This window comes from Caretta caretta, chromosome 1 (genome assembly GCF_965140235.1).
Source record: "Caretta caretta isolate rCarCar2 chromosome 1, rCarCar1.hap1, whole genome shotgun sequence".
NCBI lineage: Eukaryota > Metazoa > Chordata > Testudines > Cheloniidae > Caretta > Caretta caretta.
Window position 1 is genome coordinate 269679767 of NC_134206.1, and position 14501 is coordinate 269694267.

At 39.6% G+C, this 14501-nt stretch overlaps 1 protein-coding gene across 8 annotated transcripts in view; it reads right to left on the reverse strand.

The window, feature by feature from the left end:
- Window positions 1–14501, reverse strand: part of CFAP54 (cilia and flagella associated protein 54) — a 208028-nt gene that overhangs the window by 105881 nt on the left and 87646 nt on the right. For 7 of the 8 annotated variants that reach the window (XM_048835513.2, XM_048835512.2, XM_048835511.2 and 4 more), the window contains 5 exons: window positions 11053–11142; window positions 9836–9962; window positions 5641–5752; window positions 2672–2796; window positions 420–650 (listed from right to left, as the gene is read on the reverse strand). In XM_048835513.2, the coding sequence (XP_048691470.2) occupies window positions 420–650; window positions 2672–2796; window positions 5641–5752; window positions 9836–9962; window positions 11053–11142 (685 nt within the window). The remainder of the gene's footprint in view (window positions 1–419; window positions 651–2671; window positions 2797–5640; window positions 5753–9835; window positions 9963–11052; window positions 11143–14501) is intronic. The other variant, XM_048835518.2, reaches the window with a different exon arrangement.

Below are 14501 nucleotides of genomic sequence, written 5' to 3' on the forward strand. Positions count from 1 at the left end.
AGGAAGACTTCCAAACACATTCATAATATTCATTCCACCATCACTGAATTTTGATTATTCTTCAAGTACTTTTATAAGTCTTAAATAATGAATTATGGTCAGAAGTTTTAAAGTCTGAAAAAAATAAGACAAAAAGAATGTTCTATTGCACAATTCCAAAACTTTCAATAGACTCAGAAATAGCACTTTCCTGGCTCAACAAAACAAAAATACTATAATAATCACCCTAACAATACAGGGTCACTGTTGTACAATGTAAGATTTGCTTTACCCTTGTGCATAGGGGCTATAAAAATTTTCATGCAACCCATGAAGGGAGCTAGTCATATGACCAAATTGACCAATGGGATTTTAATTAAAAATGTAAGTGTTAGCATTAATAACACATTTCGTGTTTTAAATATTACAGTACATCATACCTGTTCAAATGTTGTAAACTGCAAACTCCGATATTATATTGCTCTTCCAGCCTCTTCTTAAACAAATTGAAGTGAGTAATTGCCATATAAACGTTCATCTGAGACCTCCAGGGCATCTCCTCAAGACATACTTGATGAAACTTTTTTCGTTTTAAGTAATTACTAACTATTGGATTCAGCAGTACCACCAGGGTGTGAAAAGCTATTTTTTCTAGGTCACCTTGCTGTTTCCTAAACAAAAACATGTTAACAATTTTGTACATTAGCAGAACAAATATTGTGCCTTCCAAAGCTATAATGAAGGAAAAATGATAGTACACAACTGAATAATCCCATTATACATCAACAGACTTCTATACATCTTCAGCAGTGATTTTACTAAACCAGGACAAGGTGTATTTTTCTTTTTCAAATGTATTTAAGTTTAGAGATATTCTACAACATGCAGGTCAAATCGTGCTACTCTCTCTTTTGTTACTGATTTCCAAAGGAGTGTTCTCTGAATAACGATGGAAGAATTTGGCTCTGTGTTGTTTATTACAAAACTTACATTGATTTCAGCTGTAGTAGGACTGTTGTTTAAATACGTCATTGCAGCAAGTACTATATAAAATGGGAAACTAGAAGGTACTTTATAGCCTTTATATCTGATAAAACAATATTTAGCCTTCTATTGCCACTTGTTGAATCCACCACACCAAAAAAAAAAATCACAACTAGATCATGAGTTTCTACAGCAGTTTCAAAATACAAGGCTGAAACTCACTGCAGGTATTCTCATCAATGGGCTGTGGAAGTAATAAAAAGGAAACTAATTGTTTATTTAGTATTCATGCACTAATATTTGCAGAAACTTTTTTAAAACTACAGAAGATATATGCTGGAATGAGATTTTTCGCAAGCCATATTTCCTTGACTGATTTTGCATCTGAAATCCACAACTGACCCAATACATTGCATCTGCACAGGCAGCCACCATTACCAGAAGTTGAAGGTCTTTGGAGCCCAACACTTGTTGGGCTTGAAACATTAGAAGAACCAAGAATCTAATCTTCTGAAATTGGTCCTAGAGTAGGAAATCTTCTAAATTTCCACATGAATGATCTACTAGGATTGATTAAGAGAGCTCTTACTCCAACTGATCATGTTTGTTTATTTATTTAGGTATTTTTATATAAAAATCTCATTACTAGAAGAATATGGCAGGTTGTTTCCCTTTCCAAGGGAGCTTTTTACAGTAGGCTGTTCAAATAGTAATTGACTTGAATGTCCCATTTCTTAATTTGAAGATGATATTACCAGTAGTTTGATAAATATTCTGGGAGCTGATTGACATTCCAAAAGGCATTGATATGATCTGGAAGTATCTACCATCCACTGAAAAACAGAGGAACCATTGATGTCAGTATCTTATTGGGACATGGAGGAAGGACATCCAGGATACCATGAAGTCTATGTGGTCCTCTAGTGATACCTCCTGGTCAGACATACTAAGGTTTACATTCGTCTTACTGATTCATGAATTCATATGTTTTAAGGCCAGAAAGAGCCATTAGATCATTTAGTTTGAGCTCCTGTATATCACCGGCCATTACATTTCACACAGTTACCTCTGTATGGCGCCCAATAACATATGTGACTAAAATATTCCTCCCAGAAAGGCATCCATTTTTTATTTGAAGACATCAAGAGATGGAAAATCCACCACTTCCCTTCCAGCGGGGTTGATCACCCTCACTGTTAAAAATTTGTAGTTTATTTCTAATCTGAATTTGTCTGGCTTCAGCTTCCAGCCTTTGGTTGTTATTCCTTTGTCCTCTAGATTAATGAGCCCTTTAATGCCCAGTATTTTCTCTCAGTGAAGGTACTCCATGAAGGGTCTTTTCAATTGTGGTAAGCCCATTCGATTGATCTAACTCAATTGACAAATACAACCCTCTGGCCCATCAAAACAGGGCCTTAGAGAGCTTTTACTAGATGTTTTCTGAAAACTATGACACGGCTGAAAGGATCCTGAATTAGATTTGTCATGAGACAGATTTTGTGACCATGGTTTGAAGCACATGCCAGAATGTTTCACAGAAGAGGGTGATCTATGAACCTGCTGTTATAATCAATCCCTCCTGGAGTTCATTCCCTTTAGCATAAATTTAGAAATGAAGCAGACATCATTACAAAGTAAATTTCCAATAACATTAATTCTACTTTTATGTAGTGAGTATAAATAGTGAATTCGAACCCTGTAAATTTACCTTTGTGCTTCTGGAGATTTCCCCAGACTTGGGTGTCTCAGGAAATATTGTCTAAGACTCTCTTTTCCTTTAAAGGGGGACATTACTTCTTTTCTTGGTTTCTTCAAAGTTGATGCCGCTAGGGGCTTAGAAAAATATTTGCTATGTCACAAACTAATTAAATATTTCATATCTAGCTCTTTAGGCACATTAATTGCATCTACATCACTATTTGCATCCAAAATGTGTCATAGTTCACTTCTGTATAAATGTAAATGGAAAAATAAAAGAAAATATGACAGGTTTCAGAGTAACAGCCGTGTTAGTCTGTATTCGCAAAAAGCAAAGCACCTTAGAGACTAACCAATTTATTTGAGCATAAGCTTTCGTGAGCTACAGCTCACTTCATCGGATGCATACTGTGGAAAGTGTAGAAGATCTTATTATATACACACAAAAAGCATGAAAAAATACCTCCTCCCACCCCACAGGACAGGCCTAACAAAGAAAATAACAGAACGCCACTAGCCGTCACCTTCAGCCCCCAACTAAAACCCCTCCAACGCATTATTAAGGATCTACAACCTATCCTGAAGGATGACCCAACACTCTCACAAATCTTGGGAAAGAGGCCAGTCCTTGCCTACAGACAGCCCCCCAACCTGAAGCAAATACTCACCAGCAACCACATACCACACAACAGAACCACTAACCCAGGAACCTATCTTTGCAACAAAGCCCGTTGCCAACTGTGCCCACATATCTATTCAGGGGACACCATCACAGGGCCTAATAACATCAGCCACACTATCAGAGGCTCGTTCACCTGCACATCCACCAATGTGATATATGCCATCATGTGCCAGCAATGCCCCTCTGCCATGTACATTGGTCAAACTGGACAGTCTCTACGTAAAAGTGTAAATGGACACAAATCAGATGTCAAGAACTATAACATTCATAAACCAGTCGGAGAACACTTCAATCTCTCTGGTCACGCGATTACAGACATGAAAGTCGCTATTTTACAACAAAAAAACTTCAAATCCAGACTCCAGCGAGAAACTGCTGAATTGGAATTCATTTGCAAATTGGATACAATTAACTTAGGCTTGAATAGAGACTGGGAGTGACTTAGTCATTATGCAAGGTAACCTATTTCCCCTTGTTTTTTCCTACCCCCCCCCCCGCCCCCAGACGTTCTTGTTAAACCCTGGATTTGTGCTGGAAATGGCCCACCTTGATTATCATACACAATGTAAGGAGAGTGGTCACTTTGGATAAGCTATTACCAGCAGGAGAGTGAGTTTGTGTGTGTGTGGGAAAAGGGGGGGGGGGTGTGAGAAAACCTGGATTTGTGCTGGAAATGGCCCACCTTGATTATCATACACATTGTAAGGAGAATGGTCACTTTAGATAAGCTATTACCAGCAGGAGAGTGAGTTTTGTGTTGGGGGAGAGGTGAGAAAACCTGGATTTGTGCTGGAAATGGCCCAACTTGATTATCATACACATTGTAAGGAGAGTGATCACTTTAGATAAGCTATTACCAGCAGGAGAGTGGGTGGGAGGACGTATTTTTCATGCTTTTTGTGTGTATATAATAAAAGAACATATGGAATTTCAGAACTATTTGTCAAAATATGCCATTGAAGGAAATATTATGCATCCCAGAAGGTTATCCCAGGAAACTCTTTTTGCAGAAAGAGAGAATACTCCAGATGTTTCAAATTGGGATACTGGTCAGGATCGAGAATAATCTATTTCACTTATCAATGTTTTTCAACTCTGTATCATCACAGTTCTTTTCCTGTCACTTTAAAAGACAAGTTCTGATACTGCAAAATCTCTGGCTTTATTTCCATATATTATAAATTGTAGTGAATGAAAACAGAACTACACCGAGAACTTCTATTAGCTGGATTCAAAGAAACAGTGCTGGGATAAAAAATTTCTAAAGAATCAATCACATAAATCACTAATAAAGATGCCAGGAGATACTAATTATGCAACAGAAGCAGGAATTTTAGGAGTTGTATGAAAGCTATCAAATGAGAAATTTTGTTACCCTTTACAAATTCCAAGAAGATAATCATATTAGAGACTTTTGTTTTAATTTTTATACATATTAGTACTTGGACACTTCTTTAAAATCTCCTTACAGAAATATTTCACAAATTGCTAGAAAAAATGCAGGATAAAGACTTTAATTTTGTTTTAATATATTTCTTTTCTTTTTCTTTTAAGTAATTCCCTGGCAATCTTACACATCTCATGGACTGATCATTACCTCTTGATTTTTGTGAAGGGACACATCTCTCTCAGCAGTGCCAGTAATCTGTTTCAGTTATCTCCCCTCAGAATCTAATGGAACCCAAGCATGTCCACAAGGCTCCAAGGGAGAACATTGTTCTGCCAATAGACTATTCTATCGATAGTTTGATAGAACTGTATAACTCTCTTTTGTTCTCAACTATCAATAAAGTGGCCCTTGGTGGTCCTTTTCTCCAGCTCCATCCTTACATGTCAGTATGGGTTACAGATGACCTGCAACAACTAAAGCTAAGAGAGTGGAGACTAAAGTGATGTTACTGATCCATAAAGCCCTAAATGTCTTGAGACCTATCTATTTGAGACAACACCTCTCTTCGAGTGTGATGGTAGCACAGTTGTAATCAGTGGAGGTGCTCATGCTAAAGTCCCTTCAGTTTCAAAGGGAGCTGCTGAAAAGGTATTCTCTGTGAATTTTGGAATTCATTACCCTTCATTGTCTGAAATAGCTTATATCTGTTGGCCTTTAGGGAATATTGCAATGCCCATCTTTTTTCCTGGGCTTTTAGCCCGGGGCGTATTCAGATTTGGAATTTGCATCCCAAAGGCTAGGAAATATGCCTGTTTCCATTCCTGATGTTTAATTTTGTTTGTATTATTGAACTTATATTGTTGCTGTATGATAATGATATATAGCTTTAAATAAAAATACAACTCACTTTTTGGAACTCCACTACTGCTGTTGTGTGCTGCTTTGCGTCTTCAGATACACTGAGCTCACTTATTTCCTTTGCCAAAGTTCCCTTGATACCAAGAAAGTGGTTATTCCTCCTAATAAACCAGCAACAACATTAAATGTTAGTAATATATTAATTAAGGATCTGTCTGCAGGAAGAGCTAGGGTACTTGGAATTCCAATGGACTTCAATGGGAGTTGTGGGTGTTCAGAATCTCAAAGAAGTCTTATCCTAGTTTTTTTAAAGTCTTTGCAGACTCTACTGTATATATAAAAGTTTATAGATAGTTTAATTACATCAAACATTATTTTTGTTCTTCCAGTTGCATTAGGCCACTCTCTCCAGCCTAATTATCAGCAGGGATGGTAGCTCACTAATACTAGTGATCCAGGGAAAACTCTCAAAAAGAAAAGGAGTACTTGTGGCACCTTAGAGACTAACCAATTTATTTGAGCATAAGCTTTCGTGAGCTACAGCTCACTTCATTGGATGCATTCAGTGGAAAATACAGTGAGGAGATTTATATACACACAGAACATGAAAAAATGGGTGTTACCATACACACTGTAAGGAGAGTGATCACTTAAGATGAGCTATTACCAGCAGGAGAGTGGGGGGGGGGGGGCGGGGAAAGAAAACCTTTTGTAGTGATAATCAAGGTGGGCCATTTCCAGCAATTAACAAGAACGTCTGAGGAACAGTGGGGAGGGGGAGAGGAATAAACATGGGGAAATAGTTTTACTTTGTGTAATGACTCATCCACTCTCAGTCTCTATTCAAGCCTAAGTTAATTGTATCCAGTTTCTAAATTAATTCCAATTCAGCAGTCTCTCGTTGGAGTCTGTTTTTGAAGTCTTTTTGTTGTAATATTGCGACTTTTAGGTCAGAGATTGAGTGACCAGAGAGTTTGAAGTGTTCTCTGACTGGTTTATGAATGTTATAATTCTTGACATCTGATTTGTGTCCATTTATTCTTTTACGTAGAGACTGTCCAGTCTGACCAATGTACATGGCAGAGGGGCATTGCTGGCACATGATGGCATATATCACATTCATAGACGTGCAGGTAACGAGCCTCTGACAGTGTGGCTGATGTGATTAGGCCCTGTGATGGTGTCCCCTGAATAGATATGTGGACACAGTTGGCAACGGGCTTTGTTGCAAGGTTAGGTTCCTGAGTTAGTGGTTCTGTGGTGTGGTGTGTGGTTGCTGGTGAGTATTTGCTTCAAGTTGGGGGGCTGTCTGTAGGAAAGGACTGGCCTGTCTCCCAAGATTTGTGAGAGTGATGGGTCGTCCTTCAGGATAGGTTGTAGATCCTTGATGATGCATTGGAGAGGTTTTAGTTGGGGGCTGAAGGTGATGGCTAGTGGCGTTCTGTTATTTTCTTTGTTGGGCCTCTCCTGTAGTAGGTGACTTCTGGCTACTCTTCTGGCTCTGACAATCTGTTTCTTCACTTCAGCAGTTGAGTCCTGTAGTTGTAAGAATGCTTGATAGAGATCTTGTAGGTGTTTGTCTCTGTCTGAGGGGTTGGAGCAAATGCGGTTATATTGTAGAGCTTGGCTGTAGACAATGGATCGTGTGGTGTGGTCTGGGTGAAAGCTGGAGGCATGTAGGTAGGAACAGCGGTCCGTAGGTTTCCGGTATAGGGTGGTGTTTATGTGACCATCGTTTATTAGCACCGTAGTGTCCAGGAAGTGGATCTCTTGTGTGGACTGGTCCAGGCTGAGGCTGATGGTGGGATGGAAATTGTTGAAATCATGGTGGAATTCCTCAAGGGCTTCTTTTCCATGGGTCCAGAGGATGAAGATGTCATCAGTATAGCGCAAGTAGAATAGGGGCATTAGGGGACGAGAGCTGAGGAATCGTTGTTCTAAGTCAGCCATAAAAATGTTGGCATACTGTGGGGTATGCGGGTACACATGCGGGTACCCATTGCAGTGCCGCGGATTTGAAGGTATACATTGTCCCCAAATGTGAAATAGTTATGGTGAGGACAAAGTCACAAAGTTCAGCCACCAGGTTTGCCGTGACATTATCGGGGATACTGTTCCTGATGGCTTGTAGTCCATCTTTGTGTGGAGTGTTGGTGTAGAAGGCTTCTACATCCATAGTGGCCAGGATGGTGTTTTCAGAAAGATCACCGATGGATTGTCGTTTCCTCAGGAAGTCAGTGGTGTCTCTAAGATAGCTGGGAGTGCTGGTAGCATAGGGCCTGAGGAGGGAGTCTACATAGCCAGACAAAAACTCGTACAGATACAGACAGACATCATCTTCCTTTCCAAATGCAAACAGATGGACATCATACCAAAAGGACTGAAGGTAAAAAATCCATTATAATCTACATACCACACAGACTATGCTGACAGCTTGTGCCACATGCTCTCAAAAAAACTGCGGAACCACCTGATCAACATCCTCTACAGCAAACGGAAAGATTAAGAATGAGCTCTCAAAAATGGATACTCTCATAAAAAAACAACCTTCCACACAAACTTCCTCGTGGCTGGACTTTACTAAAACTAGACAAGCCATTTACAACACACACTTTACTTCTCTACAAAAGAAAAAGGACACTAAACTATCTAAACTACTACATGCCACAAGAGGCCACAGCAATGGTTCCCTCAACCCACCCAGCAATATTGTTAATCTATCCAACTATACTCTTAGCCCAGCAGAAGAATCTGTCCTATCTCGGCGCCTCTCCTTCTGCCCCTCCACCCCCACGAACATGATACAGTTCTGTGGTGACCTAGAATCCTATTTTCGATGTCTCCAACTCAAGGAATATTTCCAACACACCTCTGAACAACATACTAATCCACAGAGACCGTCCTACCAACACTACAAAAAGAAGGATTCTAGGTGGACTCCTCCTGAAAGTCGAAACAACAGACTGGACTTCTACATAGAGTGCTTCCGCCGACGTGCATGGGCTGAAATTGTGGAAAAGCAGCATCACTTGCCCCATAACCTCAGCCGTGTAGAACACAATGCCATCCACAGCCTCAGAAACAACTCTGACATCATAATCAAAAAGGTTGATAAAGGAGGTGCTGTCGTCATCGTGAATAGGTCAGAATATGAACAAGAGGCTGCTCGGCAGCTCTCCAACACCACTTTCTACAAGCCATTACCCTCTGATCCCACTGAGGGTTACCAAAAGAAACTACAACATTTGCTCAAGAAACTCCCTGAAAAAGCACAAGAACAAATCCACACAGACACACCCCTGGAACCCCGACCTGGGGTATTCTATCTGCTACCCAAGATCCATAAACCTGGAAATCCTAAAAGTCGCAATATTACAACAAAAAGACTTCAAAAACAGACTTCAACGAGAGACTGCTGAATTGGAATTAATTTAGAAACTGGATACAATTAACTTAGGCTTGAATAGAGACTGGGAGTGGATGAGTCATTACACAAAGTAAAACTATTTCCCCACGTTTATTTCCCCCTCCCCCGCACTGTTCCTCAGACGTTCTTGTTAATTGCTGGAAATGGCCCACCTTGATTATCACTACAAAAGGTTTTCTTTCCCCGCCCCCCGCCCCCCCACTCTCCTGCTGGTAATAGCTCATCTTAAGTGATCACTCTCCTTACAGTGTGTATGGTAACACCCATTTTTTCATGTTCTGTGTGTATATAAATCTCCTCACTGTATTTTCCACTGAAGGCATCCAATGAAGTGAGCTGTAGCTCACGAAAGCTTATGCTCAAATAAATTGGTTAGTCTCTAAGGTGCCACAAGTACTCCTTTTCTTTTTGCGAATACAGACTAACACGGCTGCTACTCTGAAACCTGTCATTATGCAAGGCACTGCATTTAGCCGTATGGAGTGGAAATCTATCAACTTCATGAAAAAACTGTCCTCCTGATGTCACTGCCACACACCCAATGGCCATATTGCTGAGTAAAGTCTGTAAAAGAGACAGGCTTGGGCAGCTATTCTTGACAGAAATGGGCTTTACACAGACCTTAGCAAGGGAGAAATATCCCCTCACAATAGGGTGTAGTCTCTGAGGCTGTATAGCTCTTGAGGTCCATGGAACTTTAGCACGCCAGTAGCCATGGACGCAGTATTACCTTGGATGGAGCCCTTATACTTTGTTGTATCTGGAATTCTGAAGACAGAAACCAAAATTATATGTTACTACTGTAATTTAAAGTTACCTTCTTAAGAAATCTTTCACACTGCCTGTCCATTCCAGTATTCGTTGAAATTTCTCTTCATTCAGTGCTTTGTGCAAAACTTGAACAAAGAACTCAAGGAAACGAGGTTTCTTCCTGAATTTCATTACTATGTTAAAAATAAAATAATATGGAATTATCGTATGCTTTCTTGTATTAATATTCTAATTGTTTTCTGAATTCTGCTTTATATTACTACTTTTTATTAGATGATTTCTCAAGGCATATTTATATTATGTTGCTCATAGAAAAGGCAAACAATATGCTAATATTGAAATCAGATAGTTCAATGTATACAGGATATAATCCATAAAACATTTTACTATCCAGTAGACACTGATAGTAGCAGAACCTCCCAAATTTGCACAAGTGACTATAAGACCTATTATAAATTACTGAATTTTGTGAATTAGAGAGCAAGTGAAGAATAAAAAGCGAGGACAAAATATCACAAATGCATTTTGTTCATTTAGGTTCCAGTCTTGCAATGAAAACCATGTTAGTAAAGGTAAAACACAGTTCTTGCTGCAGGATATACGTCTTATTTTGCCAATTCTAGATTTGTTTTAATTATTTCTAGTTTACACTCTGTGCTATCTGGCCAGGCCTCTCTCCTCTTTGTTACCAATAAATTAAAAATACCTTTAGTCCCAATTTAGTCAGTGTTAAGATTATGGTGAATTATGTTCATTTTACAGTTTCGCCCCCATTAATATTTTGGATTCTATTGTGTTAATCATAAGAGGAGGCACAGCCCAGATTTCATATACCTCATATTTTGCATTGAAAACATGAGCAAATTTGAACTTCAAATTTTAAACTCTTCTTCATTAAAAAGGAGTTTCCAGTTGCAGAAAAGGCATTGCTCTTTATAGAAAAATTAACAAAACATTCTATTTTCAAAATAGGCCCATTTTCAAGTTAATCAGCCAATGTGAAAAAACATCAAATTTTCAGTAAAGTCATAATTTGTTGCAAATATTTCATGCACATATAAATGATCTCCATAAGGAACATTAATAACTATATTGCTTTCAAATGATAAAAGGATAAAAATGGAAAAAATGTTTTCAAGTTGTAAAGTGCTTATTACAAACAATGAAGAATAAAAATAACTTCTTAATTATACCTATTACTTTATCAGTATTGGATTTTAAAGAAAAGAAACGGACAACAAAAGCAAAATCCAATTTTCCTACCTTCCCTGTAGGCATTGTTTGCTGTCCAACATGAAATTATAGGGTAGAGAAAAAAAGGATCTTCTTGTCCTGTAATCTCTGGTCCAGTACCTAGATTGATGACCAAGTTAAATAAATCCATAGGACAACTAATAACACAAAAATGATATGTTTTTTTCTTGAACTGCAGTTGAAGACCAGAAAACACCATCCTTTAGCCCATACTGTATGCTATAAAGATTTCTCACTACTATCACTACTTTTAAAATACTTGTTCTTCTAACCTTTTGAGGAAAAGAGAGGGAAGTTATCTACAAACAGATGAAACAGACTAAATGTTTTGAAGGCAATGTCTTTCAATGATCAACACTGGTCACATTTCCTGAATATGGGACTTACCTTATAGTAGTGCATAAAGGCAAACAACTGTAACTCTTTTATATATAACTGTGACGGGGTGAACTCACCCTGCACTGGACGGGGAAGGGTTAACTCCTCACTGTGGGCAGAGTTCATGTCCCTACTGGGCATGCTCCAGATGTAGCACCAATATAAGAAGGAGCAGTGCATCTCAGTCTGGGCTGACCAAGGGAGAGGAAGGATGCTTCTTGCTGACTCCTGCACAGGAACTACTAGAGCCCTGGACCGCGGAAGCCAAAGGTGCCGAGACCAAGCAGACGCCCAGCTACCTGGGGATGCCCCAGGGAGATCTGAGCTACAGGAAGTTGCACAGGCCAAGGAACCCTGAGATGCACAGACCACCACAAGTATCATGGTAGGATGTAGCCCAGGGGGGAATAGCCATTGTCCCCAAGATAGTCAGCATGTTGTGGATGGATCCCCGCTGATGCAGTGGTGGACACACTTGCCACTGACAGAGCCCTGGGCTTGGATGTGGTGCAGCAGGGAAGGCCTGGGTCCCCTAGCCTGGCTGCCACCCACCCCAACTGGCCAGTGGGCCACACAGCCCTGCCTGGAGGCAAACCCAGGGTATCTCTATTGACTTTAGTTGCTAGGCCTCACTGCCCTACAAACCCAGGGTATGACTATTAACTCTGGCTGCAAGGCCTCACTGCCCTGTGAGCCTGGAGTAGTAGTTCTAGTGACACTGGCCACTAGGCCTTGCTGCCCTGTGAACTAGGGTAATTCTATGGACTCCGGCTCTTAAGCCTTCTTGCCCTGAAGAGAAGGGCTACCTCACTGAATCAGCATGAGGCGCCACTACCCTGTGGATCAGGGTGATTATATAGACTTTGGCCACAAGGCCTTATAGCCCTGCGGATCAGGGTAACTCTGTTGACTTTAACCCCTAGGACTCACTGTCCAGAGGCAGAGGGCAACTCCAAGGATGGGATGAACTCACCCTACACTTGATGGGATCCCCCCACTCATCACAATAAGATTTTAGACAAAAGCAACACCAGACCTCAGGCAAGACCTGATCATGGTTGAGAGTATGGGCTGAGGAGTTTGTGGATTCAAGAATCAGGGGTTAAGACTTTGTGTTTGCAGACTGTCTCTGTGTGTTAGAGCAGAAAGTCCACAGAAAGCTGGAGAAGCAGCTGTGAGCAGGGCACTGAAGGGAAGCAGATAGACAGAGCTTCTTAGAGAGGCACCCTGAGGGATTTTTGAGAAAAGAAACTGCCTGCTGTTTTTTCCACTGAGTTCAGAAAAGCAGAATTATACATCAAAGAATATACCTGGCTTGTATCATCAATTTTTCCTTCTAATGGAACAGGGGCTAACATCTCAGGCCAAATGAGCAACAATACCTATTTTAGCTATCGCCACCATTGCAATACCTCTGAGCACCTCACAATCTTCAATGTATTTATCTTCATAATACTTTTGTGAGGCAGAGCAGTGCTATTATTCCCACTTTATAAATGATGAACTGAGGCACAAAGAGACTAAGTGACTTGATCAAGGTCACACAGGAAGTCTGTGGCAGAGCAAAGAACTGAACATGGGTCTCCCAAGCCTCAGGCCAGTGCTCCACCACTAGACTATCCTTCCTCTCCTATATACATTATCTGTGTTAATGATTATGCTATGCAATTTGCTGTTATAATAGCATGATTCAGGTAAAGACTTTACTTTTCCAATCTATTTTACGCTTAGCTGACTTAAGATGCCCAAGTCTATAAATTCAAAGTTATATTTCAGGGTTTTTTTTACATATTGCACTAATGAAGATTTTTGCTTTTCTTTTTTTAAAACTTTACCTGTATTTTCCATACACAAATACAAGCAGATAACTATATAGCAAGACCAAGTGCAATTTTTCAGACATATTTTGCCAATACCTATAGACTACTTTCTGTCTTGAAGTACACATATTTGACAGTCTACAAGAATATATTATGTACCTAAACCCAAAAAGGATCTACAAGACAACCCCCTTCCTAGAAATAAAAAGGGTAACGATTAAATGAAACAGAGATAGGAATGTGGGGAAAGAACTGGCATAAGACTTAGATGCCATAATTACTATGGCATGTATGTCTTTCATACATGATCAGAGATTGTATCTTTTCTAGTTGTTCCTGTTAGTTCAAGTTAGTTTCTTTCTCAGTGCTGGGATAGCTAGCTCTTTAAGCCAGCTGAGGAGGAAGCAGTATCTATTTTCATCATCTGGAAAAGATCCTTTTAGACATTAGAAAAAAGAGGATGAAACAATTTCTTGATGTTGATTACAAGCACTAACTCTTCTAATACAATCAACAGACACAATCTGAGTGAATGTGGAGAGTTAATACCCAGCACTGATGGAAGCGCTTTAAATATACTGCTTCAGTAATATACAATGTAGTTTTAGAAAGTGGCATAGGAAAAACTGGCTCTCTGTCTCCACTTCCCTTTGGTGTGTTTGACAAGATCAGCTGTGAATAAGCATTTTGGGGTCCAACAGTGTCTGCTTAAAATTTTAATTTGAGAAAATCTTCAAGAGAGGGAGAGCCTGAATTGTCCTTTTTGTTGTGGCAGATGGTTTCCCAGGTTTCTAGTGAAACAGGCACATTCAGTTCTTGCCCCAATTTCCCTCTTAGATCGTCATCAGGGGGATGCTTCAAGGTGTAGATCCACTTACAAGAATTTCCCTCAAAGTGGTTTTTGTTACCATATTTGTTAATAATGTGCTCTAGCATAGAGCATATGGTGCTAGATGACCTAACTGTATTCATTTGGATAGCAGTTAGCAGGGCATCTAGCATTTGTTATAAATGCAGTCACCGGGAGACTTGTCTATTGCTTTGTATTATGTCTTTTATTCTGAATATCCTTTTTCCTAACCAAAGATTTGTAAATGTTCCTTTATCTTGAACTTTTCTGATTTAGATTTTGTGTTTATTCATTTAAATGTTGCAGATACACCTGCATTACCAAGCACCACACTTTAGAAGCACATCGAGTACTGCACATCAAATTGTTGATCAAAATGCAGTCTTCTTTAACATGGTACAGTATTTTAT